The sequence below is a fragment of the Sturnira hondurensis genome, unplaced genomic scaffold, assembly GCF_014824575.4.
Source record: "Sturnira hondurensis isolate 20B ecotype Veracruz unplaced genomic scaffold, ASM1482457v3 Scaffold0024822, whole genome shotgun sequence".
NCBI lineage: Eukaryota > Metazoa > Chordata > Mammalia > Chiroptera > Phyllostomidae > Sturnira > Sturnira hondurensis.
In genome coordinates, this window is record NW_028097453.1 from 7,810,593 (window position 1) to 7,838,515 (window position 27,923).

At 45.7% G+C, this 27,923-nt stretch overlaps 1 protein-coding gene across 25 annotated transcripts in view; it reads left to right on the top strand.

Annotated features, from left to right (window-relative positions):
- Positions 1–27,923, top strand: part of PDE4DIP (phosphodiesterase 4D interacting protein) — a 203,720-nt gene that overhangs the window by 150,068 nt on the left and 25,729 nt on the right. For 15 of the 25 annotated variants that reach the window (XR_005065431.1, XM_037038745.1, XM_037038765.1 and 12 more), the window contains 10 exons: positions 9,012–9,100; positions 13,887–14,119; positions 17,002–17,437; positions 18,271–18,463; positions 19,347–19,466; positions 20,287–20,815; positions 22,468–22,703; positions 23,704–23,755; positions 25,004–25,227; positions 25,869–26,021. Coding sequence is in view for 24 of the 25 variants with exons in the window: in XM_037038745.1 (XP_036894640.1) it covers positions 9,012–9,100; positions 13,887–14,119; positions 17,002–17,437; positions 18,271–18,463; positions 19,347–19,466; positions 20,287–20,815; positions 22,468–22,703; positions 23,704–23,755; positions 25,004–25,227; positions 25,869–26,021 (2,265 nt within the window). In the remaining variant the exon portion in view is untranslated. Of the gene's footprint in view, positions 1–9,011; positions 9,101–10,587; positions 10,663–13,886; positions 14,120–17,001; positions 17,438–18,270; positions 18,464–19,346; positions 19,467–20,286; positions 20,816–22,467; positions 22,704–23,703; positions 23,756–25,003; positions 25,228–25,868; positions 26,022–27,923 lie in introns of those variants that run through there. The other 10 variants (XM_037038746.1, XM_037038767.1, XM_037038751.1 and 7 more) reach the window with 3 other exon arrangements.

Genomic DNA, 27,923 nt, shown 5'->3' on the forward strand with positions numbered 1-27,923 from the left:
CCAAATATTTAGGAAATGTCTTCCCTTTATTTTTCTAGTAGACCAAGGAAGCTTTCTAAGACCACTAAGAGTCAACCTTGGGTGAATCTTGTGTTCGATGTTTTGCAGTGAGTACAGAAACTTACATTAATTACCACTGCTGCTTCTGTCAACCTTGAACAAGAGCAGGAATTTCCCTTGGTATCTTGAACTGTTGCTAAGTGTTGGAAATATTAAGGTAGTTGGATGGATAATGAGAAACCCCAACTTCCTATTGAAAATAGATTAGGGGAAAAATGTAAGTGAATTTCTGGTCCTCCTGATTTGGATTCTGAAAAGACAGACTAATTTGGTACTTGCCTTTGATACTGGTCATTGGAAAACATTTTAGAAAATTAAGTGCTTTAGTGGCAAAGGATAAATTAAGAGTTTGATCTTGATACCATAGATGTGACTAAAATCTCGTACTAACTTTCTGGTGTGGATAGCAACAATCAGGCTTGCAAACAATGCTGCCTGGAGAGAGCTTGCTGGTCCAACCCTTTTGTATGATAATGTGACATATTATTAGGGAACACAATTCTGATGAATTTTGTTCTATAACCCACGTGCAGGAGATGCTGTGATCTACCACATCATTTATATAATCATATTTAGCATGATATAATAGTATTCTGTTCTCTCTTCAGAAGCACAGACCCTTTCTCTTCTTACTGGGTTATTGAGGCATTTTTCAACATTACCATATTTTTTTAAATAATTCTTTTTTTAAAGATTTTATTTATTTCTCTTTAGAGGGGAAGGGAAGGAGAGAAGGAGAGAAATATCAATGTATGGTTGCCTCTTGTCAGTGCCCTGCTGGGAACTGGCCTGCAACCCAGGCATGTGCCCTGACTAGGAATTGAACCGCAATTGTGTGGTTCACAGGCCCACACTCAATCCACTGAGCTACACCAGCCAGGGCTCAACATTACCATAATTTTAGCTAAAGCACTGTGTGTTTTGCTAATAGAACCTTGTGCCTGAATTTAAAAAAATCTCTAAAAAAAGAAAATAAAGGAATTAAATTCCTCCTAAGCTCATGCTAAATTTGAATTGTGAAACTTAAATTGAGAAAAATCCATATTGATAGATTTGGTTTTTCTTCCATTTCCTTTCTGAAATAATAGCAAATGTGTAAAGTAATGGTTGTAAAAGGTCAAGAGAGACTAAGTCTATAGTTTTTAAAGTGCTGAGTTGAGAAGGACCTCCAGGAGGATTTATTTAATGAGTGAAATGGAAGTCCCTTTGATAAGATATTCCCCCTAAACTATTCTCTATTGCAGGTTTAAACGATATTGTTGAAGTCTGATGATTGTTAGTGCCTAGTGTAAATCCACATTTTCCTGGTGTTCCCTTTTTAGCTACTTAGCTAAGTTATAACTTTAGAAAAGACATGATTGGGCTATTGTAATATTGTCAGCCTTTTACTTTGATAGGGTGTACTTTTATTTTTACCCCCACTTAACCCTTCCCCTCCCCCACTCCACTCCATTCAGTTGTGGACAGCAGCAGTATTTTTGGTACCTCTATTTCCTTATTCATATTTTTTAAAGATTTGTCAATAGTCTAACAATCATGAAAGCTCTATTAAAGATCTAGAAAATCTTGACCTATACAAGGTATCAGATTCTAGCCTCAAGACATTTTCTTAGAAGGTACTTTAGTATATTTTACTTGCACAGTTTATACCCAAGTGATCTCTGTGGCATATCTTTATAAAAGACCCATCACTATTATGCTTATTTATGCTCCTGATTCCATAACCGGTCCTGAGAAATTTGGCTTACAGCTTCAAAACAGTTCCAGAAATCGATTACAGTTTTCTCTGTCTTACAGTTGGGTCTAGAACCCTCTGGTTAGGGAATAGGGGAGGAGACCAGATTATACAAAAAATTTCTCCTTTCTTTGAGGATCTAAGGTTGACTGACCTACCTCAAGTCACTTCCCTTTTGGACTGTAAGCCTTAGAGGGAACAATACTTGAATACCTTGGCTTTCATTATGCTAGAATTAGAAAGCTGTAGTTCCTGTTGTTAGGATAAAGTCATCATTTTCTGGTTTCATGGTCTTTTTATATGAAAAAGTCACAGAATCTTCACATTTCACATCCCTCTTCAACTAGGGCCTCAGTAAGTTGAGGTCCTACTTACTCAGTAATGATTTTACCAACGTGCAGCCAGTGTCCTGCAGAGAAACATGACGAAGCTCCCAAGAAGTCAGGAAGAAATATTAGTAACCTACACCCAGTTTATTCTCCAACTCATCTTTTAGAAATTGTACTGATGGTAGAATAAATGCAACTAGCTTTCTTTTTCAGATACTAACATCCTGTGAGATGAAGCCTGTAGAGTATTTTCTCTCATTTCTCTTTGGGTTAAAGCTCAGCTTTTCTTCCCCGTCTGGTAACATGGAACCATTTGCACTGGAGAAAGAGTAGCTAGGACTCTGGAGCTCACGAGGCAACCAATAATGAAAACAAAGGAGCGAGTCAGTGGTCAGTACTCCAGTGATATCTGTAGGGTAATGGTTTCTTCTTCGTGCATTTTGGAGTGTGATTTAAGCCACCCTCTCACTAGTCATTTGGAGCAAGAATGTTGTTAAACCATTTTTATTATGATTTCAAGACAAACATGATGCTGTGACATAGGCTGAGTTTTGACGGAAGGTAAGTCCTCAACTTCTTTCTGTGTAATCACATGAGCTGGGATGAGTTTCCCAAGTAAAAAATCTGCATTGTAATTAGCTTCCAACAGAGGATGGAAAGGAGAAGGGGAACACAAAATTGTAGAGCTGACAATACTAATTTTTCTAGATTTCTTTTTTAAAAGATTTTATTTATTTATTTTTAGAGAGAAGGGGGAAGGGAAGGAGAAAGAGAGGGAGAGAAACATCAGTATGTGGTTGCCTCTCATGTGCCCCCTTCTGGGGATCTGGCTTACAACCCAGGTATGTGCCCTGACTGGGAATCGAACCGGCGACCCTTTGGTTCCCAGCCCGCACTCAGTCCACTGAGCTACACCAGCCAGGGCTCTAGATTTCAAATAAGAAAATTAAACTTATAAAGTCATGTACTAATTGTTTTTGCATTGCTTTCCCTTTTTGTTGTTTAAAGTCAAATTCCAGAAATAAAAATCTTTATCATTTTATTTTCCTCTTCCTCTAATTCTGGAAGGATGAAAATGGAAAGTTCAGCAACGTCAGACAATGTTTGATCTAAAATAATCTGAAGAGTAGGGGTGTTAAGTACATGAACCAAATCAGCTTCCTTGTTCCCATGAAGGAGCTCACAGTTGTCTAGCAAATACCTGTAGGTTTGCTCGTAGTGTGTATCCTGAGTGTGCAGTGCTGCTTTTTGCAGTTATCAAAGTCATTGCTTTAAACTACCAACCTCTCAAGCTGCATTTGTGTATATAGAAGTGTGTTTTATAAATCATGAATTTGTTACCATGAAGTACTATTGGTTTGATAATAACAACAGCTTTACTTTTATTACTTAAAAGTTTGCTTCGAGAGCTGTTGAGAAAAATTCAAGTGATTCGTAACAATTTAAAGGAAGGAGGCAGTGACATGTTCAATGATGCAGTCACTTGGCATTAGATTATTTCCAGGACTATTTCCCCGTCAAAATTAGCTGTATGTTTTCTCTTGAAGTTTATTTCTTGACAGCACAGTACTGTGCTAAACTGTGTTATCATTTATACTGAAGTGGATGGAGAGTGTACTTTTTTTTACGTGTTAGAATTTCAGCTACTTGAGTAGAGGCACACTAAAATTGTTACTGATCAATAAAAAGATCCAAGGCCAAACAGTCACTATTGGTTTCATTCTTAAAAGATTTATGGAAAAAAAGTAGAAAGAGCTCATATCTTTTTTTTTTTCCTCTTGTAGGAAAATCAGTCTGTTGATCATTGTACTGAATTTCCAGGTCAAAGTAAGGCTCTGGAATGAGTGAACGCCTTTGTATTTATGTAACTAAAGGAAGGAAGAGGAATAAACCCAAATTTTTCTTCTTTCAAGGAAGTGAGACTAAAGAAACAATATTATATATCCTGCAGAAAAGTGAAGTGGGCTACTTTACCTTAAAACCCGTTCTTGCTCTCCTTGTGAAGGAGAAGAGTAGGAAGTGGGATGGGGCTGCGAGGAACCAAACTGTGGTGGGCGGTGCTGTCCTCATAAACGTTCCTGGAGAGGCCTGCTTCCTGCATCCATTGAGGGGACAAGAGAGACCATGAGCAGGAAGAATTCCTTAAAATCACAGAATTTCAAGCACTGAAAACAGTTGCTTTCTGAATAAAACAAGCTGGAAGGCTGCTTAAGAATGTTGCAATTTAAAGACAAAGATATACCATGAAGGGGCTTGACCACAGACAACAGTTTTCTAGCTGCTTCTGTTCTATGATCAGAATCTGTCTAGTTAAAGAATTTTATTTCTCGGCAGAAGTTTATGGAGGACTGCCAAATCTCCAAGTTTTCTCACGATCCAGAAGGGAGTGAATGCAGGTGAAATTGCAGTTTGACAGAAGGTTTTTCTTTGATTCTCTCGTATAGCATCACAATGTTTACGCCAGCAACAGCTGGGGCATGATGTGCACATGTAAAAGCTCCTGTAATGAGCCCGTAGCAGAGTGCCGAGAAGTGAAAGATGCACCCAGAGAACCTGGCGCATAAGCCTGGCACTGAGGGAAGGAACATCCGGTGCTTGACACCATGAACTTGTTCGTGCTGTAAAGTTTTTAGCTCTTTGAACTTTCAAAGTAGCTGTGACTCCTCTGTTCTGAGTAACTATATGGGAAGATGTTACTCTTTATCTGTTAGTTGCATGTTAACAGCTTACAGAGGACATAGTAATGACTGTAGAGTTTGGGGAGTATCGTCTCCTTGCAGCCGTGTTTGGGCTCCTCACTGAAGACTGACCATGACACTTCATGACCTTCCCTCTAAGGCTCATTCATGCATGACGGAGTTCTATGGCTGTTATAATTTGATGATGAGCCCTATGTGTGAAGCACCTTATTATTCAAAAGAGTGCATCCTACTTACAACTCTGTTCTTTCAATGGTGCTGTGGAGCAGGGGGAGCAAAGTATTATTTCCAACCTCCTGTTGGGGGAAATACTGGGACGTGAAGTGCAGACAGACTCAGTCAAGATCATGTAGTTAAAAACACTGGGTATAAAATTCCCCTCTGCTGGGTACCGTTAGGTTCCATGGCCTGCTTTTTCAACCCTCACCTTTTCCGCCCACGGGCCACTTCAGTTTACCAACAATAACAAGAAAATAATAGTGTTTAAGGGCAATATTTATTGGTACACACCATATGCCAAGCACTGTTCTAAGCATTTCAAAAGTAGCCATCTTTTAAAATTCACAGCTGTAGGGAGTGGATATCACTATTAACCGTAATTAACAACTGAGGGAATTGAGGTATGGGAGGGTGTGACTTGCCATAACTCATGTAACGACGGAGGCAGAAACTAGACGTTCTGGCTCCAGAGCCCAAGCTCTTAATAGTTGTGCCATCCTCCATTTTAAAGTGCCACAAACATGAATTTTTGCCTCAAAGATAAAAAGAATATACTTGCATAACACTTAAGTTTTTGCCCAAGGATTTTGTAGTATTTCGGAGGTGTGTTTAATTTCTGTGTACTTTATAATCAGATAGCTGGTAGAACATAATTTTCTAAATCTAAAAAAAGAAGGTTTTGGTACCACCTCATTATGTGTGGTTCAGAGCCTAGAAATTTGCAAGAACCACAAGTTGAGAACCACCATTGAAGCCTCAGATAAAAATTTTTAATAAAATTTCTAGTCTAACATGTAACACTTAACACTGAGATAAAACCTAGAGAAGCAAGTCAAATTTGAGTGAAGTTTCTTAGCTTTCACAGATTCCAAAAGTGACATATTTCACATTTATGAAGAATAAGTAGTAGATTCATTAAAATATAGGACCTTTAAATTAGAAATTTAAAATATTCCAAGTTAGTTTTGTTGCCCTATAAACTTAGAAAGGAGGGAAAAAAGTTTAAAAAGGAATATTTCCCACAAAAAAGCTCTTATATTGTCATTTATGAAAAAAACTCACAACAGAAAGAGGGATGTGTAGTGTAAAATATACAGGACCTTGTGTGGGACAATATGCATTTCAATATTTTCTATATTATAAGAATTTTATCTTACCCCACTATAACACAAAAAAGGCTTTCAACACTCTGATTTAAATTGATGAAAGGATAAGCAGCCCTTAAAGCTGTCCCGAAGGAAGAATAGCAGACCAGCTAGAAAAATAACCAAGGGAGGCAAACCCCTGTACAGTGGAGTGTTGGGACGAAATGAGCATTCTTGCTTGGTCTCCAATTGAACTCCTGATGAAGTGGAAAGCATAGTGTTCTGCCCCTGAATGAATTAAAGAGACAGCTTATCTAGAAATGCAGATGTGGCATCAGAAAGGCAGTGGAGGGCAGAAAGTTAGACAAAAGCCTTTGAGACCGGTGACAATCACCCATTCTGATCACCACTTACCTTACTCCGGGAAGCTAGCACGGGACTCCCCTTGGGATGCGGGCCCAGCCTGCTGGCTGTACAGCCAAGCATGGTCCTGACCTTGGAGCTGTGCTTTCTTCAACCACAAGGTCATCCTCTAGCCCAGCGATTTTCAACATTGTGCATCGCATGGCACACACAAACTAATTACCGAAATGCTGTGGCGCACACAATTTTTTTGCTGACCTGACAGAAAAAATGGTGCCATTTTTATTCATTTGCACCAGATGGTTATTGTTGTGTTGGGTGTTGTCATTTTTTTATTGGACAGTTTAAGGGAAAAGGGGTCAGTCCTCCTGACTAAATAATCAGGTGTGGCGTGTTTTTAAAAATTTTACTGCACACCAGTGTGCTGTGTCAGGGCACACCAGTTGAAAATCACTTCTCTAGCCCAACACTCAGAAGGGAAACAATGAAGTGTCTTGTCTTAATCTGTCACTGAGTGAGGCTATTCATTTTCTTTGCAGGAAAAAAATAAAGATTCTGACCTGTACTGCTGTATAGAAAACATTTTTTGAAAGTAAACATAATGTATGACATGGACACCCTCAAGTGAATTAGCATCCTAGACTCAGAGGGCTGCCAAAACTTAGGGAGTGTGTTCATTCACCTCTACACAGCCAATGTCCTGAATGAGGTCTTTCTGAGGCTGGTTTGAAAGAACAAGCATTGGAAATTTCTATTGTGCCCTGCCTGCCACGGATCTCTAAAGATGCTCAGTGGTAGAGGTGCCTTGGAAGGGCTTTATTGAACAGGGTACTGCCTTGATGCCACGTTAACACAACATTCACGGTGATCAGGGAATGAGTCATAAGATTAAGCTGTCGGGACAACTTGCTTACTTCTTTACTCCTTCAGTACTTGAATGAGATTGGCTCAGACCATTGCAAACATTCTGGCATGAACTCACAGGTGCTGAGGTAGAATGTGGGTGTGAACTGCCCCAGTTCACCTAATATGCAGATGGTAGTGAATTCCCATTATTCTTGCAGGGCCTTTCATCCATGAATGCCTGAGTTTAGGAGTAGGGATTTAGTCTTGAAGGAAGAAATAAAGATAAAAATCTGATTTGTAACTAGAAGGAACAGTGAGTTGCCATTGAAAGTCCAGAGACTCAGCTTCTTGGGACAGGGCTTGTCAGGACTAGCTTTATAACCTTGGACAAGCCACCTAATGTCTTTGAGGTCCAGGTTACTACTACTCAGTGGTCAGAAGAGGAGTTTGAACAGGTTGGTTGCCAAGGTCAGGGTCGCCACTAGATCTCTAGGTTCTCCAACTTGAGTAGGTTTTATAAGACCCAGAGAGTGTCAAGGTAGATTTTCTTTGGTGTTTGAATGAATTAACCATCATAAATTCCTACACTTTCAGAAGACGTCTATAGTGTGGGCCATAGGCCTTAGTCTAAATTGGATGCCCAGACAGTATTTTATTCTCACAGATGTGGAGAGGAAGAAATGGTCTTGGTTTGTTCAACACAGAAGCCACTAGCCACATGTGGCTGTTTGAATTTTAGTTTAAATTAAATCAAAATTTTAGTTCCTCAGTCACACTGGCCATGATTTCAAGTGTCCAGTAGTCACATGTGGCCAGTGTCTACTGGACTAGGTGGCGTAGACACAGGACTGCAGCAAGTCTGTTGGGCAGCGCTGCACTAGACCTTTGCCCAGACCACCAGCTGCAGCTTCTTGTCCCTTAGTGCGGGGTGTAGGTATGTGTGCCCTGGGATGACTGTGTCTGTCTGTGGGGAATGAAAGAATGGATTCAGTGCTACTCAGGCAGTGCAGGAACCCCTCAGGAATGGATGTCAGCATTAGACAAGAGTCTGAGAGAGATGGGGACGGGGAATGTCGAAGAAGGAATCAAGGAACACCTGAACCATTCCGTGCCTTGGGTCTTGATGAGATCTGAGCTTTGTGTAGGACACAGGGACCCTAGAGCAGGGTTCCTCAGAGAGATTGTCACCCATGCACAGCTGATCCCAACAATGAAAACGTATGAGAAAGGCAGAACTACCTTAGTCCCCAGAAAATCAGGGACCCTGTCAACACTCACTGGTAGGAAAAAGGTTAGTCATGCTAGGTTGTTAAACAGCCTGTCAGTGGCAGGAGGAGGCATAATTCAGATGTTCTGGAAATAGGTGAGAGGGGTAACCCCTCTGACAGTTGGCTCCGTAGGTACAGGTCTGTGCAGGCTAAGCCAGCTTATGTTTTGAGACTTAAGCTTGAAAGTATTAGTGTTAGTAAGAAAGTATCCTGTGATACAGCAAGAAGGCTTTTTCTACAGATTGGGCACGTTGGCTCTGCCTTCTCTGTTGGCCCAGGTGGCTAGGGGGCCACCTATGGGAAAGGGAAAAAAATCAGAGGCAGATGGCAAAAAGAGTGTAATTTTAGCTGCTGTCTGGAAGCCACCTGTGAAGGGAGTCACCTTTCTCTTCTGGACTTATTTCCAGGCGCAGCTGCAGGGGACGACACCGAAGATGCGAGCACCGAGTTCACTGACAGTATTGAGGAGGAGGCTGCACACAACAGCCACCAGCAAGTAAGTCCGAGTCAGGTGCTGGGTCCCAGGGTGGAAGGCTCATAGCCCTTTGGGGTCCGGTGGTCTCCTGCAGCCCTTGTGGACCGAGATGAGGAGCTATCTTTTTATATAAGGCACTTCCTGGTCTTCTTCTTGCCCTCCCTGAGCTTCCCAGCCACCCTGCCTACCTCCCTCCTCGCTCTGTTTTTCTCTTCAATCCACTCTTTTGTTTTTACTCCTTCTATCTCTTACTCCTGCTCCCTTCCCCCTCACCCACGTGTGCTTCATGTACTGTCTATAGCTGTAGTTTCAGGAGAATATTTACTTACAAGACCACAGACACTTTTCCTCTTGGGCTTTTGTAACTGAAACACACCACAGAAGACAGAGAGTCATCGAAGGGCCACTTGGGGAGGTAGCAGGACCTGGGACCTGCTTTGGGAGAGTGCTCTCTGAGAAACTCTAAGAGGATCAGAATCGTTCTCCGTGAAATCTTACTGTATAAAAGAGAGCTTTGTTGGGCAACTGGCTGGACCACCCAGCTCACGACCCGTCGGTGATCTGGATACGACATTTCAAGAGCAAGCCCCTGTCACACCTCAGAATTCGGAACCCAAGGCTGAAACACCAACCATCAATGAAGCTCAAGAGTCGAATATCCTGGATCTCAGAGATTAAGTCACCAGTAGAGATACCACAGCACTCACTGGTACTCCCATGTGTCCCCAGTGACATTGAGCGCTCACATCTCCTACATGGACCATGCCCGTGACTCTCTGAGTTATTAAAGAGAACATGAATTACTGGTACCTGTCCTGGAGAGGTCACTGGGCATTTTTACTGATAACTTCCTTGGGGCTATTAGGAAAACTGTAGGGGAAATGAGGCTTTCTGGGTCGGCCTGTACGTGTCCTGCACAAGAAAAGGAAGAGACAGCTAATAAACCAACAAGAAGAGCACAAGCAAGCAGTTCCATAATCTGAGGATTTTGCAATCTTTGGCTCTTGAAGACACGAGTATTTGTCTGGAGCATCTCGCATCCTCAACACAGATTCTGTACCTTCTGTCGAGATCCTCTCTTTATTGCTCTAGACATACCTAACCCTTACTTTTCCCTTGAGTTTCTGCATGAGCTCTACTTCTCCTTTTGCTTGAACAGCTTCTTTTGAATCCTGCTGACCAGTGCTTGTAACTTTAATTATGTGCACCACAGCCCCTTTGGACAGGTCCCTCTGCCTCTCACTTCCTGGTTTCATTGAGGATCTTAGGTGAGCAAGACGGCTCTGCAGGATTGCCAAATGTCCACCCCAAGACAGAGCTAGGCTGAGCTGTCAGCAAGTCACTGATGGTTTTCGCTACCGTGGATCAGGATTAACTTCAGACTAAATGAACAGGAGACACAGATATGAAGAGAGCCCAATTCTCATTGGCAAGGCCTTCACTCTAATTCTCAGATGTAGGCAAACTGGTCAGTAAAGTCGTTTCTTCCTTAACCTATTTTCCTATAGCCTGGCATGGAGAAAATGACCAGAACACATTTTGAGAAGGTTAGTTCCATCCTGAAATAAACCTTTAGTGGGGGCATTTGTGTTTCCCTTGCAATGTCTGCCTATTACTTGGCATAGGAGATAGTAAATTACGGGTTCAAAAAATCTTTGGATTGGGGCGTGACTCATGGTAGTCAAAGTACATATATACCTATTGGATGTAGAGTATCTTGGGTAAGGACCGTTTTGCTTTCCATCACCTTTCCTTGAAACTCGGATCTTCAATCTTGGGTAAGAGGTGTGTGAAATCATTGTAAATTTACTTGAACTTTTCTGGAGCTTGAGGGTGTGACTCTTCTGCTACCAATTAAATAAAGCTTTTTTTTTTTTTTGCCGTAACTGTTTTGTGTCCAGAGTCTCAAAAATGTGTTTGCTCGTTTCCAAGGAAAATGGTTCCTTAAGAATATGGGCTCTGAGCTTCTTCTAGTTGTGTTCTTGGAAGGTTGACTTTGTTCTCAACACAAAGCTCCCCTCCTACCTCAAGCATACACACAAGCGCCCTAACAAACACATCTAATTTTGTGTTTCTTCCAAGGCAGGAACCAGCTTTTGGCCAAAGCAAGTTGCTCTGTCCTTATATTTGAACTCACCCACCTCAGGAAGTGTCAGGTCCGGCCATGATGGTAATTTCCATTCTGTCAACTGTAAGGTCCGTAATAAATACTTAAAAATTCCTGTGAAGGAAGTGAGTTACTGTCATACTTAAACTTTTGCGGGAGAAAAGTTCATCAAGAATCAAGATTCAAATCAAAGGAGAGGAAAGTGGGTAGACTTAGTGTGATGAACTTGAGAAGAGAATATCGTTAATGTCCTTAATGCCGTCAGACAACTGACTTACATGGTGAGAGACGTGAAACAATAGGGTAAAAACGAAACAGCCCTATTCCGACAAGAGATCAGAGCTACACGTAGACCTCGGTGGGGCAGATGGAAACCCAGGACACAAAATAGTTGAGTTACGCACAGTGGGAGCAACAGAGCAGATGAATAGGAAATGTGAAAAGGGGGGGAACCCTATAAGATATATAATTAATAATAGAAATAAAGGATTTATACTGCCACCACACATACTTGGGTTTTGACTTGGGGGGAGGAGAAATATTAGCCTTCATGCATTTGCATTTAAATTTTAAAGATAAGTTAGCCAAAGTAAGCTTCCTTTGACATGGAAATACGAAAACCCAAATTAGCCTGGGAACAAATCAGATCTTCCTTTTCTTGTTTTCAGTTGAGAGATTAGACCAGATGGACCTTAGGGTCCCTTACAAGGCTAACATTCCATGGGTCTTCATTTTTTATTTAAATAAAGTAGATATATCTAAATCAATAGAAAAAGATATTCCTGCAGAAGGCACATTAAAAATAGGCAGGCATCGTTAAAGTTAGACATTCTTTTTAAGCAGAAGGAACCCTTAAGGTTTAGAACAGAAGAAATGGGCTCATATTTAAAGATGATGGCAGCGTTTACTTAGGGTAGTTGCAGATCTTACACAGACAGATTCACACAGTGTCCATGGGGGCTGGGGTTCTAAACTTTCTAACGTGGTCTTAGCCAATCCCCCTTCCTTTATTTTGCCCCAGAGCCTTTGTGACACATACATGCAGGAGAGCCACCGGTCCAACCCAGTCTGGCAACAGGGGCGCAGAGACAGACATTCCAGAGCCCCCCAGATCTCGGGCTCACAATCCCAGGGGGGCCTGAGTGCCTAGGAAATGAGCAGTCGTGTTGGCTCACCTCTTTCATCTCTGCCTTGGATGCACATCTCTTCACAACCCCAACGGCTATGCTCCAAATCGCCCTCGCACATACATGCTGTGAGTCAACCCCATCACATACCTGAAACCTAGACCATGTGCTCTGTTATGGAATCAAAAGCAAAAGCCAGTAGCTTTGTGCCAAGTCAGGCAGCAGTATTAGTCACTGACCCATTTGTGCTCCTTGGGACCCTGTTCTGTTCAACATATTTGTGACCTGAATGAAGGAATAAAGCATTTAATTCTGCGATGTGTCCTCCTTAATCAAGCAGCCACTACGTGATTTATGGAGATGCGCATAAATATTTTGAGGACCTTGGGGAATGATTTTGTATAGGCAGGATGAATTCATAAATGACAAGCACAGTCCTGATATTTACAGAGATGAAAGATGACAAACAGCATGACCCAGAAACAGCTACGGGGAGAGGCGGGAAATTGGGAGGTCAAAATTGACCTGAAGGGAGGTAAAACCTCAAAATGTTGCTACTGAGAGGAGAAAGAAGCCAACATGACATTGGGGTATACGGGATTAGTAGTGGACAGACAGGCAAAGTCTTGCACTGAAATAATTAGTCGTTCACTAAGTCGATTATCTTACTCGGGGTTTGGTTTCTGCACTTTTAAAAGCATAGGGAAAATTGGAGAGGAGCCCAAGATGAATAAGAAAGTCTAAAAGTTAAAAATTCTCAGTGGAGGAAAAATCGTATGATCTGCTTTAGTGAAAACACTGAGGAGTAACTTCAAGAGTATTTTTAAAAGGGTGGTGGAAAATCGTTGCTGCCCTGTTTTCATCTCACGTGCTTAGATTTGTTGAGAGAGTTTAGCAGGCAGCATGGGCAAGGGGCGATCAACCATCCAGAGAAATCACCTGCTGGTGGGAGTGGCCTCACTTCAACTTCCCAGCAGTTGTGGGGTGTGAGCTCCTGCTGCCAATGAAATTGAGCTTGCTTTGTCTTAAGCTGCCGCTTCGCCCAGACTCTGATTCTGTGACCGTGACTCCTGACTGCGGAGCGCCCTGAGTCCTCTCTCCGAATCACCCTGAGTTAAGAGCACAGCCCTGGGGTTTGAGCTCTGGGGTCTGGAATCTTGATCTTCGCAGTCAAGGGCTCAAGAGTCTTGGAGCCTAGGAAGCTTCCTGACTAGTGAGCAGACTCAGGGAAATCTGCCCCCTCAGGAAGAGAAGAATCACGGAGCCCACATTTTCCAGTCCCATTTAAACCTCATTTGTTTGCATTTGTTTTTTATTATTTGCCGTGTTTTTTTTCCTCACCCACCTCTGGAATCTCCTCTTCCTGCCCATGGCAACAATTCTTCCTGCCCGCAGAGATGTCCCCTCCCCACCCAGACCAGTCCCCAGGGCCCTTACGGCAGAGGAAGAACTGGAGGGAGCTCATTTTAGGTTTGCCTTTTCTAGTTCCCATTCAAGGCTGCCTGTGGGATCCAGTGTTCCTCTTGAGTCCTCTTCAATGACCTGACTTCTTTAAACCATGATTTTCTTTCAGCTCATCAGAGTGGCTTTGGAGAAAAGTCTGGCAGCTGTGGAGACCCAGAAGGTGTCTCTTCCCTCTCCGTTCCCGACAGGAGGGGAAAATGACAGGGGTCTTCAGGAGGAAATGCTCCGCCTGAGAGCTGAGATCCACCGGCACTTAGAGGAGAAGAGGAAAGCTGAGGGGGAACTGAAAGAGCTAAAGGCTCAAATTGAGGAAGCAGGATTCTCCTCGGTGGCCCACATCAGGTAGGACATAGCCCCAGAGACGGGGAGCCTGCCAACTGAGAGGCCACCATAGCCCAGGGACTCACCTTGCTGCAGCCAAAGCACCCACGCTGCCGTGGGGCTTCTCGGTCCACATCCGAGGCTCCAGGCGATTGTGGTTCTGCAAGTCCTTTAGAGAAAAGTGAATAATATTGGATAATGGGGATTATCGATAATTACCCTTCAAATTATTCAAATAAAGCTCATTTTAATTTCATATGATACTGCTCATGTTTAGCCATCCAGATGATAATCAGGAGTGGAAATCTAGTTGTATAACTGGTATTGCTCTTTTGAATTGATTGGAACATATAAGGAATCTCCTGGCACCCAAGATGCTTCACTGCTGTGTGCACAACCAGAACAGTTTACGAGAAGCATAAACTCTGTCTCTACTCAGCTCTGTCCCAGGAGCACGAGGCCTTGAATGACAGAACAACAATTTTATTACTCTCTGGTATCTTCACAAAAGTGGCAAATAGCTGATTCACGGGCTAGACTGGCCACATTGTCTTTAATGCCTTTTTCTTCCTCCCCCCCCCAAAAGATGCTGGGGAACGTGCTGGTAACATGGGGTCAATTCATGTATTCATGCATCCCGGATTACCCATAATCAGCATGGCCTGTCGCTTAGAGCACGGCGCTGCAGACGCACAACTTCTCATTCATGCCCTATTATTCCCCCGCCTATTAGGTCCCCCTGAAACATCCCTGAATTTTAGAATTACAGTAGCACTAGAGAGGACCTTGGCATCTAACCTACTGTTCTTGTTTTGTGGTTGAGGAAACTCAAGCCTAAAAAGTTCTAGTAACTTGCTCAAGGTTGGGTAAGAGTCCAGGGCTAGACCCCTGGCTCCCAGATTTTACAGTCTGTGTTTTTCCTTCACACTACATACTTTGTCAGACGGTGTTTGAATCATTCCTGTGCTCATGGTTCTTTTTTGTTGGTTCTTTTACTCGGAGTTAGCCTGGAATTTCTTTCCTTAAAGTCCACTTAAGTTAAAGGATGAGTTTTACTTAAACTCTGTTCTACGTAAACTCAGTTGAGCTGTCAGAGGTAAGAACGCCATTCTCTCTTTGGATCCTACAGTTGATTGAACTCACAGTCAAACCACATGCACATATTTTTGTGGGTGATTTTCCTTTTCCTTTACTCTCACCAAGGATGTATTTATTGATTTTAGAGAAGAAGGGAGAGAAAAAGAGAGAGAGAAACATCGATGTGAGAAACATCAGCCGTTTGCCTCCCTTATGCTCCCTGAATGGAGACTGAACCCCCAACCTTTTGGAGTTGGGGAACAGCCCTCCAACTAACTGAGCCACTCAGCCGGGGCAAGCGTTATTTTCCTTTTTTCCCCGAGAGTTACTGACCGGAAACTCTGACTTGTTTAACTCTCTACCCAACCTTCAGATTCCCTGATATTGCAGAAGATAGAATGTATATAATTAATGCATAGCTTACCTCTTGAGAAGATTTTGTTGAGCTTTGTTTTCATTAGTTTGTACTGTGAAAACAATAGGCTTTCCCCCAAAGCATAGAGTTAAAATATTCAGTGTTTTTCTCTACTACACATGTGTCCCTTTTACTCCTTCTTACACCTCCGTTTTGGTGAAATACCAGCTCCGTTGTTCTCCATTGAGGAAACCCTCTCAGAGATAGTCTGTCCCAAGTCCTAGGTCCTGAAGTATTTTCTTCCTGAATTAGTACTAGACAAACTCTGCTCTTGGTTCCAAAACTTCAGGATTCCGAGCAATTGAATCTCGGGGCATAGCCAACTGCTGGTGCTTCAAGTGGTGAATTATTCATTTCCTTCGCCTCGTCTAGTCAGCAATTCTCAGTGTAGCACACTGGAGAAGCACCTGTGGAACTGAAGCAAAACTGTAGATTCATGGGCCTTGAAAGCACGCCATCGGATCCTGATGTTAGGGTTCCTCAGGTCTGCCGCTGGTTCAGCAGAATTAAAGGATTCTCCACTGCAGACCCTGAGCTAACCACCATGCATATGTAGTTTCATTTAAGCATCCAATAACTCCACTAGGTAAATGTCATAATCCTTATTTTATGTAGGAGACTGAGGCTCAAAGAGGTTGGGCGAATTGCCTATTTTAAAGCCATATTGTTTGGCTTTAAAACAATAGATAGTGAATTGCCTCGTTAAAGCCATATTGTTTTCATTGCTTCCACCAACCCGACTATAGGATTTGGTGGGAGGAAAAAGTGGGTCTAGAATGGCTCGGTGAAAATTATTGGTTGAGTCCATTTTATCTCTTTAATGTGGAGGCACTGGGGATACAGGGCGGACAGGACAGAGCTCCTGCTCTCACGATCTTCTGTCGCGGCAGTCAGACATGAAGCAGATAGTTACAAAAGTTCATTCGATTGAAGTTCTGATTAGTAGTATTTGTTTCCTCTGTGTTCCTGGGTCCCAATTTCTCGTCCAGTAGTTGAAAACTGACTGATGGTAATTAATAGAACTGTAGAGTCTATGCTAACAAATTTGTCCCAGGCAAGGACTTTATTTTTTTGCTTAACAGTTGAAGTACCCTTGCTTACTCCAGGGCCCAGAGAAAGTTAGAATATCAGGCTGTATGGCACAGATAAAGACCACAAAATCGGGCATCTAAAGTCTCAGATTTTTAATGATGCTGCTGCCACCAGGTAGCTATGGGGGCACAGGCAAGTCTCTTACTCTGCCTGAGCCATGGTTTTCTTGTTTGTAAATGAGAGTGTTATTGTAGGTCTCTGAGGTCAAGTCATGTTCTGGCGTTGCTGGGTCTATGCTGGGGCGAGACGTGGGTCAATGGGCTTTTAGGAACTGAGGTCAGGGTCGAACTTGGGCCTTGATAATGTATGCTTCCGGCAGGAACACTATGCTGAGCCTTTGCCTTGAGAACGCAGAGCTGAAAGAGCAGATGGGAGAAGCCATGTCTGATGGATGGGAGATTGAGGAGGACAAGGAGAAGGGCGAGGCGATGGTGGAGACTGTGGTGGCCAAAGGGGATCTGAATGAGAAGAGCCTTCAGGCTGAGTTCAGAAAGCTCCAGGGAAAACTGAAGAATGCCCACAACACCATTAACCTCCTCAAAGAACAGCTGGCGCTGAGCAGCAAGGAAGGCACTAGTAAACTTAATCCAGGGCTCCTGGTGCAGCTGGCCAGGGAGAGCGATGCAATGAGCACAGAGCCGGTGTGCCCTCCTGGGAAGCCCCAAGGCCACGAAGAGGAGGATGTGATCATGAGGCCCCACCCCAGACCCCAGAGCCTCAACCTCGGGGCTGCCCTTGCAATGGATGCTCACCAAGTAAGTTTGGGATGAGATGGGGAGAGGGCCCTGTGGAGGAGGGCTGGAGGTGTCAGGTTTTACCTCAAGCAGTCCTGCCCGGGGGCAGGAGGTACTGGGGAAGGGCACCTTTGCACCACAAGCAGTGGGCATGATATTCCTCACATGCTCAGTCTTAGAAAGCCTTTTGCAGCATTATCCCATAAATATTTCTCAAGTAATTAATTCCCAGAAATATGTCTCACGTGATTACTTTTCTAGTAACACAGTAGGTGTTGGCAGGAAGCTCTGTCCCTCAGGTACTCAGTGCGGAGGGGAAAGATGGCACAGAAACAGGTCATTTCAGCGGGATGCCCGATAGGCGTGCGCGGGTTTTAACACAGCCCAGACGGGTGGTGTGTAATGACATCTTTCCCTTATCACTGCCATTTTCATCACAGCTAATCACAGGTTCTGTCCCTGAGTCTCAGAGGAGGTTATGAGGATCTTTTTTAGAGGGAGGGGCTTTGCTGAGGCTTCAGAGAGGGTGGCTGGGGCAGGAATGCGGGGAGATGAGTGGAACTTCCTACCAATTCTCTTTCCAGCTACCGAACAAACATTTACTGAGAGGTCCTCCGTGGCCTCGATTGGCACTGTGCTGTGTGGTGGAGGTGCTGAGATAAATAAAACATTCTCCCGGCTCTCCAGGAGCTCCATCTGGAAAGCAAGTCACTGCCAAATGGCCTGAGCAGTACTGTGACAGGCACAGGAATAAAGCCCGCAGGGCTCAGAAGGGGAAGTGGCCCTTGGTGCATGGGGGGTGACCTCAGACTGCCTGTGTCCCTTCACTTCCCTGTGCTGGCCCCTTTCCACAGCTGGATAACCAGCCCCAAGCCCCTGGTCCTGGGCCACAGTCAGAATTCAGCCTCCCAGGACCCACCAAGCAGCTGCGTTCCCAGCTGGCACAATGCAAACAACGCTATCAAGATCTCCAGGAGAAGCTGCTGATATCAGAAGCCACTGTGTTTGCCCAGGCCAATCAGCTGGAGAAGTACAGAGTCATGTTCAGTAAGTCTTGAGTTCCTAATCACCAAAGTGCTTGTCTTCTGCCGGCGAAGCTACATGCTTTGCAAACTTCACTTTTCTGCCCCAACCTGAAAAGAACCCAATCTTGACCACGGTCCTGGAATTGTGGAAGTGGCCATTTAATTTAATTTGCAGAGGGCAGAGAAAAATGTTTGCAGTGCGAGTATTGGGAGGAAATGGATTGATATCAAGGTCTGGTGATTTCTGGTATGGTCAGCAACCCACTTTACCTCACTCACATGTACTAATTGTTTCTTTTTTTTGCTTCTCTTTGCACCACATTAGATTCTTCAAAAATGTATCATCACCGTTGGTCTAGAATCGGTGCTTTCCTATAGGACTTCCTGCAGTGATGGGAATGTTCTGTATCACATGTGGTTATTGAGCACATGAAATCTAGCTAGTTCATGTTGGGAATTTTAAGTTTTATTTAACTTTAATTAATTTAACATAAAGTAGTCACACGTGGCTAGTAGCTACCTTATTGGGCAGTGCAGGTATAGATGTCTTGGGATTCTAAATTAGTTCAGCTCCGTTGCAATATTTACTGAGCTTCTGTGAATAAGGCACTTGCTAGTTGCCCTGGGGCTTCTAGAGATAAGAGGATGCAATGCCTGCCTAAAGGTGTCTAGTCCCAACCAAGCCTAGGTTGTCTGTAGGGGAGATCATCAGTGGTGGACAGAGAGAGGCTCATCCTGGCGGAGGAAGTCCCGCTGCCTGGAGAGCGTGGTCTCTTCTACCACAGGAGTCCAAAGAAGCACCAGCTTCACTCTGGATCTGACTTCCCGCCCCCAGGGGCCACTGTATGTGACACTGAGTATGTGAGAAACTCAGATACCCTGTAACACTCTCTGTCTCTAACAAGCAGGTGAATCCTCGGTGAAGCAGGTCAGCAGGAAGGTTCAGGTGGACCTCCAGGACCTGGGCTATGAGACCTGTGGCCGAAGTGAGAATGAGGCTGAGCGGGAAGAGAGTACCAGCCCCGGTAAGAGCATACATGTGGGCTCACCTTCCCTCCCCAGAGTCAGCGTCCACGTCTGGGTGCTGTTGGCCAGGCTCACACCTGATGAGCAGGAGTGGTGGGGGGTAGACTAGTAGACTGAAGAGGGCACAGGACCAGAGAGGGAAGGGAAGTTTGGAGGAAAACTTTTTTACAGAGGAGGGAAGGGAGGGAGAATGAGAGGGTGAGAAATATTGATGTAAGAGAGAAACATTGATCAGCTGTCTCTCATATGTACCCCGACTGGGGACCAAACTTGCAACCTAAGCATGTGCCATGACCGGGAATCGAACCAGCAACCTTTGCTTTGCGGGATGACACCTAACCAACTGAGCCACCCCGTCAGGGCAGGTGAAAAACTCTTGCCCAAGATGAGGCTTATTGTGAGTTTGAATTTCTAGAATTAGTTTCCACCATACTTCTGTTAAAGAAAAAACTGTTCTAGCCAATTGATTTTTATAGAAAAAAATGCTAAGTTGTACTTATTAAGGAAAAGACCAAATGAGCTTTTGGGAATATGCACATCATAAGTTAAAATTGTTTCTCTATTATAAAAGGACTTTGACTGTAGGGACACCCACCAAACTGAAAATCTCACCACTCGGTAACACAGAGGGTGACCGTACCTGCCTGCAGGGTTGTTGGGAGGATGACAAGTACTGTATTTAGTCCAGTGCCAGGGCTGAGTACAGTACTGCTTCGAGGGTCGCTGTCGTAATTACTGACCGGACCTGCCTCCCCTTGAAGGGAGGGCTATGGTAGCATGCCCACCTTTATTCAGGAAGACGTCCTTGTCTTTCCTCAGAGTGTGAGGAGCACGACAGCCCCAGGGAGACAGTCCTCGTGGAGGGCCTGTGCTCTCAGCAGGAGCGCCTGGGCTCGACGCTGGCCAGCCCCCCGGGGAAGAAGCCCTTGGAGAGCCAGCTGGGAAAGCAGGAGGAGTTCCAGGCATATGGAAAGTCAGAAGACATCTCTGTCCTCCACAAGGACATCCGAGATCTGAAGGCCCAGCTGCAGACTGCCAACAAGATCATTCAAAACCTCAAGAGCCGGGTCCGATCTCTCTCAGTAACAAGTGATTATTCGTCCAGTCTGGAGAGACCCTGCAAGCTGAAGGCCATTGGCACCCTCGAGGGATCTTCACCTCACAGTGTCACTGACGAAGATGAGGGGTGGCTGTCTGATGGCACGGGGGCTTTCTACGCCCCGGGGCTTCAGGCTAAAAAGGATCTGGAGAGTCTGATCCAGAGAGTGTCCCAGCTGGAGGCCCAGCTCCCGAAAACTGGACTAGAGGGGAAGCTGGCTGAGGAGCTGAGACAAGCCTCGTGGCCTGGGTAAGGGGGACCCTTACATGACTGATGATGTCTGAGTTTGTGCTCGAAGTAGGGTAGCCAGGCAGGTAGAAGAGAAAACCCATCAGGGCGCTTACTTCAGTGAGCGCTTACTGTTGAGTGACCTGGGTCTGAAGAAAGGACACAGAAGCAACCAGCAGGGCGTTGGAGGCTGGCCCCGCCCTGGAGAGACCAGCTCTCCAGGATTCCCCCCGGGAACACATTAGTGAGGTGACAGTGTCGCAGTGAGACTGCCTGGACGTGGGTCCTGGCTCTGGCACTTACTAGCTGTGCAACCTACTTAGTCTTTCTGAGCCCATTTTCTTATTTGTTAAATGAGGATATTAGAGAAGTTATCTTAAAGGGTAGTTATTAGGTTTTAGTGAATTAATACAAGCACTTATAATGATGCCTGGCATATGCAGGGTCCAGCAAAAGTGTGGTTGGTGATCATTTATAACTTTAATTTGAACACCTAAAATATCATATGGTGTGCTCAAATGTGGTATTGTTATGTTAGAGAATTATGTGCTTATGTGATTTTGTAATAAAAAGGGGGCATTATTTGTGCCAGACCCTCTATTAAGCTCTCAGTACTATTGCCATAATTCTTACTGTTCTTGATACTTGGTGTTGAAAAACACTGGGTAGATAGCCACCCAGCATCTGTCCTGATTATCCCTGCTGAGTAACAAACCAGCCCCAAATTGAAACAATAACTACATGGATTGACTGGGCCCAGCTGAGTGCCTCTCGCTTGGGGGTCTCTCGTGTGGCTGCCATGGCGGGTAGAGAGGGCTGGACTCATCTGGAAGGTCTGGCTGGGCTGGACACGGCTTCCTCACTGACAAGTCTGGTGACTGCTCCCTGGCTCCTCTTTCTCTCCATGTGGCTTCTGTGCCCAAGCTGGAAGCCACCTGGAGCCACATGGCTTGGGCTTCTCCTAGGAGCGTGGTCTCAGGGTAGTTTCACATCCATGTGGCAGCTGGCTTCCAAGAGACAGGAAGTGCAAGTTGCCAGGCCAGGTAAGGGCCACTCTGGATGTGGCACAGTGTCACTTCCACTGTACTATCTGGTTGAAAGTAGTCACAGAGCCCAGCCAGATTTAAGGAGATGGAGAATAGCCTCTACCTGCGGACGGAAGAGTGGCAAAGCCTTGTGGCCAGGGGGTGACGGATGGGAGCTGTGCAGTGGCCGTCTTTGTGATACAGTCTGCCATTTACATGGGTGGTCTTAGGAATGGAGCACATGAAAGGTCCTCTCCAGACTTAGGACTAAGTGAGCCTACTCAGTTTAGTTTTAGTGTTTACTTAGTACTTGCTCAATAAGTGTGCTCAGTATTTATCAGTATCACTGAGTCCACACTGTGCAGCGCTATGGGGGTGTAAAAGCTATGGCTGTCTTTCCCCCACAGAACTTATGATTCACTTTCAGTCGTACGACTAACACATACAGAATCGTGTCATAACTGTTTAGTGCAATGGTTTGTCAGAGCAGAATTTATTCTGAAACACTTGTCCTTTTTGGCTTATGTGCCAGAATCCCACTGGGGGGAGATCCTTAGAGATTTTCTCATAGAAGTCTCGTTGGAAGCCCCAATAACCTGTCATTCACTCTTTGCCATTTTTACTTTTTCCTCTTCGTCTCTGCATTAGGAAATATGATTCCCTGATTCAGGATCAGGCCCGAGAACTATCCTACTTACGCCAGAAGATACGAGAAGGGAGAGGTATCTGTTATCTTCTTGCCCAGCATGTAAAGGATACAGTAAAATCTTTCGAGGATCTCCTAAGGAGCAACGACATTGACTACTACCTGGGGCAGAGCTTCCGGGAGCAGCTCGCCCAGGGGAGCCAGCTGACAGAGCGGCTCAGCAGCAAGCTCAGCACCAGTAAGTTGGCCACAGGGCTCTGGGACGCTTTCAGTCACTGTCAGAGCCCCAGGCCTAGACCCCTCTAACCACAGCCTTTTAATTCAGCATCCAGGTTTCACTTCATTCCCCAGGGCCATTACAGGATCAGGCCTGACAGTAAGAACGGCAGGAAGCATGGCAGTGGAACACACAGGGCTAGAGAGGCCTTGATTACCACTGTAGGGACAGCATCATCGTGGAATGTGACCTTCAGGGAGGGAGGCTGCTGCATCCACTAGCGCTGTATCCAGAGCTAGTGGGGAGAAAGGGAGATGAGATCAGAGGACCTTGTGATAGTGAAAAGAGCCCTGAGCTTAGAACTGCAAGACCCAAGCTCTAGCCTGGAGCTGCCATGAACTTGCTTTGGGCAAATGACTTATCTTCTTGGTATCTCTCTTTATTTATTTATTGCATGGTATCATACGTGAATGTAATTCAAATATCCAATAGCTAAAGCACCGTGCCCTTTAGGACATGGTTTAGGTATGATTGTCATAGTACAAGGGCTAGGAATGTTGGTTATTATTGGAGGTCTTTGCTTAGAACTTCCTGGGTACAGCATGATCAGTCTTCAGGGCCTGGGCTGGTACTCACCTTAGGCAAAGAGTAGACTCTACAGGAAAGCTGGGACAGGGCACGAGCTGTACAACTGGCAGTCAGTGTGGGGCAGCCTTGGAGGCTGGATCATTGTAGAAGGAAGCCGGGCAAGTGCCTTTTGAACTTTCTCGTATTGATTCAGGGCAGAGGAAGTCATGGTGGCGACCCCAGGCCTGGACGGCCTGCCCAGTGAGCTCGGGAAGCCTGCCGGGTCTCTTCTCTAAAGACACACTGTGAGGCCTCCCAGAATAATTCTCCCACATCTGCTGGACCCACACAGAGTAATCCTTACTCTCTACACAAATAGCCTTCTGCGTTTATAATGTGCGAAGTGGGACCTGCCTAATTTTTTTACTGTTTGTTTTCTGAATTTGGTTTGCAGAAGATCATAAGAGTGAGAAAGATCAAGCTGGACTTGAGCCTCTGGCCCTCAGGTAATTCAAATGGGATCTGGGCAGGGGATAAGGAACAAGGCCCCAGGAGCTGAGCATGGCTGCAACTTCACAAATGGGGGCGGGCGGAGGAGGAGAATGCTGGTTGTAATGAATTCGTTTATTCATGGAACACTTGACTGCTGTTTTTAACCTACTTCTTTACTCTCTTTTGATACAATTCTGTTGATTTCTATTTGCATATCTATTCTTCAGGCTTGGTTACAGAGAGTCAGCCTGATTAAAAATGAACTACCCAGATTTGGGGGGGTCCTTATCATCCCCAAGGGTCTCCTCTGCTCCTCTCCCCCTCATATGTTTATTTACATTTTAAACTGTATTTATTGGAGTGACATTGGTCCTTAAAACCATACAAGTTTCAAGTGTATACTCAGTAAAACATCACCTGCACACTGCACTGTGCGCCTGTTGCCCCAGGCAAAATCTCTTTCCCCCACCCCATGAGTTTAAAGACCAGGGTGTACTTTTTCACCAGGTTGGCTTTCCCCCAGTTGAGGTGGCAGCTAGTTTAAAGCCACCCAATTTCCCTGGGAAAAAAATAATTATATTACAGTTCCTAGTGAAGAAGGCCTAGACATTGATGATCCCTGGGTCACGACAGTGCCTTAGAAACCAGTGTTCAGTGAGTCACTGCATACAGCCTCGTAATGCACAATAAAATATGGGCCCAGGGTTGTAGCCACTAGTCTGAGACACTTTGTGTCATGAGTGTGCTTTCACCATACAGTGCTTCTCAAAATACCATGGTGGCGGACAAAGTGTTTTGGTTTTGCTTTTATTTTCATTTCTAATCCATCGGACACACCTGTGGTCTGTCTCTCAGTCATCCGGATGAGTTCACTTACTGTACTCTTGGATGGTAAGGCAATGCCAAACTGCTATATGTTTCTCAGTGCTTACCTTCCGTTTCTGTACTCGTCTTGTTGGAGACAGGTAACCAGTCAGGCTGTAGCTTTCGTGGGGACCCTACTTTAAGCAGCAATGTACTTAGAGGGCTGGCTTGGTCTCCCCGAGTCCTCAGCATATCGTGTGGCCAGTGCACTGGGTAGCTATTGCTTCCCCTCCCTCTGCACCCCACCTACTCCACACCCCTAATCAGAGGTGGATTATTTCAATTATTCTCTGCAGGAATGGTCCCCTTGGCTTCTGTGGCTTTTCTCACGTGCCTCAGTTGAGGCTAGCTGGTCTGGTGACCTTGATTTCACCTGTTGTCCTCCCTCACCTCACTAGGCTAAGCAGGGAGCTGCAGGAGAAGGAGCAAGTGATTGAAGTTCTGCAGGCCAAGCTGGATGCACGCTCCCTCACGCCCTCCAGCAGCCGCGCCCTGTCCGACTCCCACCGGTCTCCCAGCAGCTCCTCCTTCCTGTCTGACGAGCTGGAAGCCTGCTCTGACATGGATGTAGCCAGCGAGTACACACACTATGAAGAGAAGAAAGCTTCATCTGGTCACCCAGGTAGCCTCACTGTCCGAGTGGCACCAGCTTTATCTAGGCTGAGAGGAGACCTCCAAAACCAGGCCTTATAGATCAACCTTGGTGTGGCTCAGGCTGAACATGGCCCTGAAACCAAGGGCCAAGCACAGGCCCCAGTGGGTCAGGATCTTTGCTGTGCTCCTGACTCTGCAAGTGACCACTGTCACCAGGTCTCCACAGCACAGCATGTGCGTGCTGTTAGACACAAGGCGAGCCCCAGTGGGGAGAGGAAGAAGCTCATGGCGGACTTTTCTTCCCTACTGCCTCTTAAGCGCAGAATCTCTCTGGCTGACCTCCTTCTCTAAGATGGGACACCTGCTCCTTCCTGTAGTGATCTTGTTAGGTGCAGCTCCTGAGCAACATTCCACAGATGCTGCACACTCGCCTTGTACTATAGGAGGTGCATTTTCCTGGTTTCAGGGCTCTCTGCCGCCTATCACCTCTAAGGTGGCTTGCCTCACTAAGGGAGCTGTCTGTACATAAGGAAATGAACCCTGGTCACAGTGCTTGTACTTGGTGCTTTCCCTGAAAGTGAGGCTCTTTCCCGTTACCCCTGGTTAACTGTCAGGCCAGATTCCAGTTCTCTGTGGAACATCATTTTCTTTCATTCATGGGTTTTGTAGATTCCATCCATCATTCAAGTCATTCTGCTGTACTGTCTTCTAATCCATCATCAACCACCACCCCTCCGGGGGCTAAGGCCGAACCCAGCAGCAACCCTGTCAGCTTGCCTGCTCCCCAGAACTGCCCCCAGGAGGCCAGCCAGGTCCGCCCAGGTATGCACCCGTCAGCCAGCAGGGGCCTCATCTCCTCTCCCCCAGCTGCCTGTTTGACTTCTCTTCAGGGACAGGTGTTTCCACTCTTGGGGGCATATTTGAAGAGACCATCCTCATTCACTGTGTCTGACTTTTCGTTGTTTGAAACATTTTAGAAAAATCAGTAATCCACAGCAGACGTTGAGATCCCTACCCATTCTGATCAGTAGTTAGCTAATGAACATTTTCGTTTCCTTCTCTCCTTTCACCCTGGAGTACAAAGGGGCAAAATATTCCTCCCAAGATTATAGTAGCCAAAGGAAAAAAAAAAGTTCACACCTATTGCTCCCCTGTACGTTACCCATTTTATCTGTGCCGTAGCCTCACAGTGAGGGGGGCTGCGTACTTCCTGGCTGCAGAGCCTCAGTATCCTCAGACAAGATTCTGTTCATTCGGGGTTTATGAATGGGTTGGCAGTCCTTGAACGTGTATGTGGTGCGTATCCTGGGTCCAGTTAGAAAGGTACGTTTCACTCACCTGCATCAGCGTAGGCGCAGGGCACACTGTTTAATCGAAGGTCTGCACCAGCCATGGGGCAGGGAAAGGGCAAACCTTGTCTTGTCTTCCTACCCCCAACCCACACTGGCCGCTGTCTTCAGGGTGTGTGCGGTGAGGTCAGATTTGTGCAGAGGTGACCTCAGAAAGCACAGTGCTTCCTTCTGTCACCCCGTCTCTCCTGAGAACAAGTCTGCCCAAATCTTAAGGGGTAGGACATGTCTTCCTGAGCCTGGGCTCAAGTTTCTAGGCCACAGTGAGCAGCAGCCGGACCAGGAACTCCTGGGGAGAGGCCGCTCACCTAGCGCGGTAGACATCTGCAGAAATGAGCTGGGGTCAAACCGAGCGAAGGCCAAGGGTTTCAAAATCAGAATGCCCCCCTGAAGGATGCCTGGGCTGTGTCACTTGGCAGTTCGGGGGTCTTTGCAGCACTGCTCTTACACCGTGTCAGTGTCCTGGGCCAGCGGGTATGATTTGGAATGTGATCGTCCTCTTCCACGTGAGCCAGTCTCCACATGTCACTCTTAGTGTCTGCTCCCTCCCTGGGATGCCTGCCCTGTAACGGTTTTTAGGGAAGAAGAGACAGATTCAAACATCAGAACTTCCCAGGTTCCTAAAGACCTTTCTGTAGGTGAGCCGCATAATGACAGCCTGCAAGGATTTGTTTCAGTGCAGGTTTCCAAGCTCTCCTCCCAGGGTCTGTGGTTCAGTAGGTCTGCACAGGGACTCTCAGAGTCTGTGTGGGGGGGAGGAATTTTTCCCCAGTGATACGAATGCCCAGACAGGTTTGTAAGCCCCTCTGTCCATATCTCTTTGTGGAGGCTTCTATTTTTCATTTGGTGAATGAACATATGGCTCTGGAATTCTGAAATCTGTTTCCATCAGAGTCTTGAATTGCATGCTTTAATAATGCAAATTTTCCCAGAGTCCACTCCTGGTCCAGCCCTGCCTGCCTTAGGGTGAGCCCCGATGTTTTCAGAAAAGGAACTCTAGGTGCACAGAGAGTCTTGACACAGGGCAAGGACAGGCCCCTGCAGAGAGCAGCACCCAGGGCCCTAGGAAGCGTTCAGACACGGCTGCCCTGACCTGGCTCTGCCCGGGGTTGCTGTGATGCCACCTTGCCTTCTGTAGCCAGTTGTTCTCAAGATGAGCACAGACTGTGTACGCAGGGTGGCCCTGGCAGGGGAGAAGGAGGAAGGGCCCGTCAGGCCAGCCTCCTGGGTGGCAGTGCTCACCCTTGGCCATGGCAGTGGTCACTCTTAGCTGTCCCAGGCAGCACCACACTGAGTGACAGCCACTTCCCAAGGAGACATCTGGTCAGGGAAGAGTTTCGTCTTCTCCATCTTTTACCCCTTCCTTTCTCTCCCT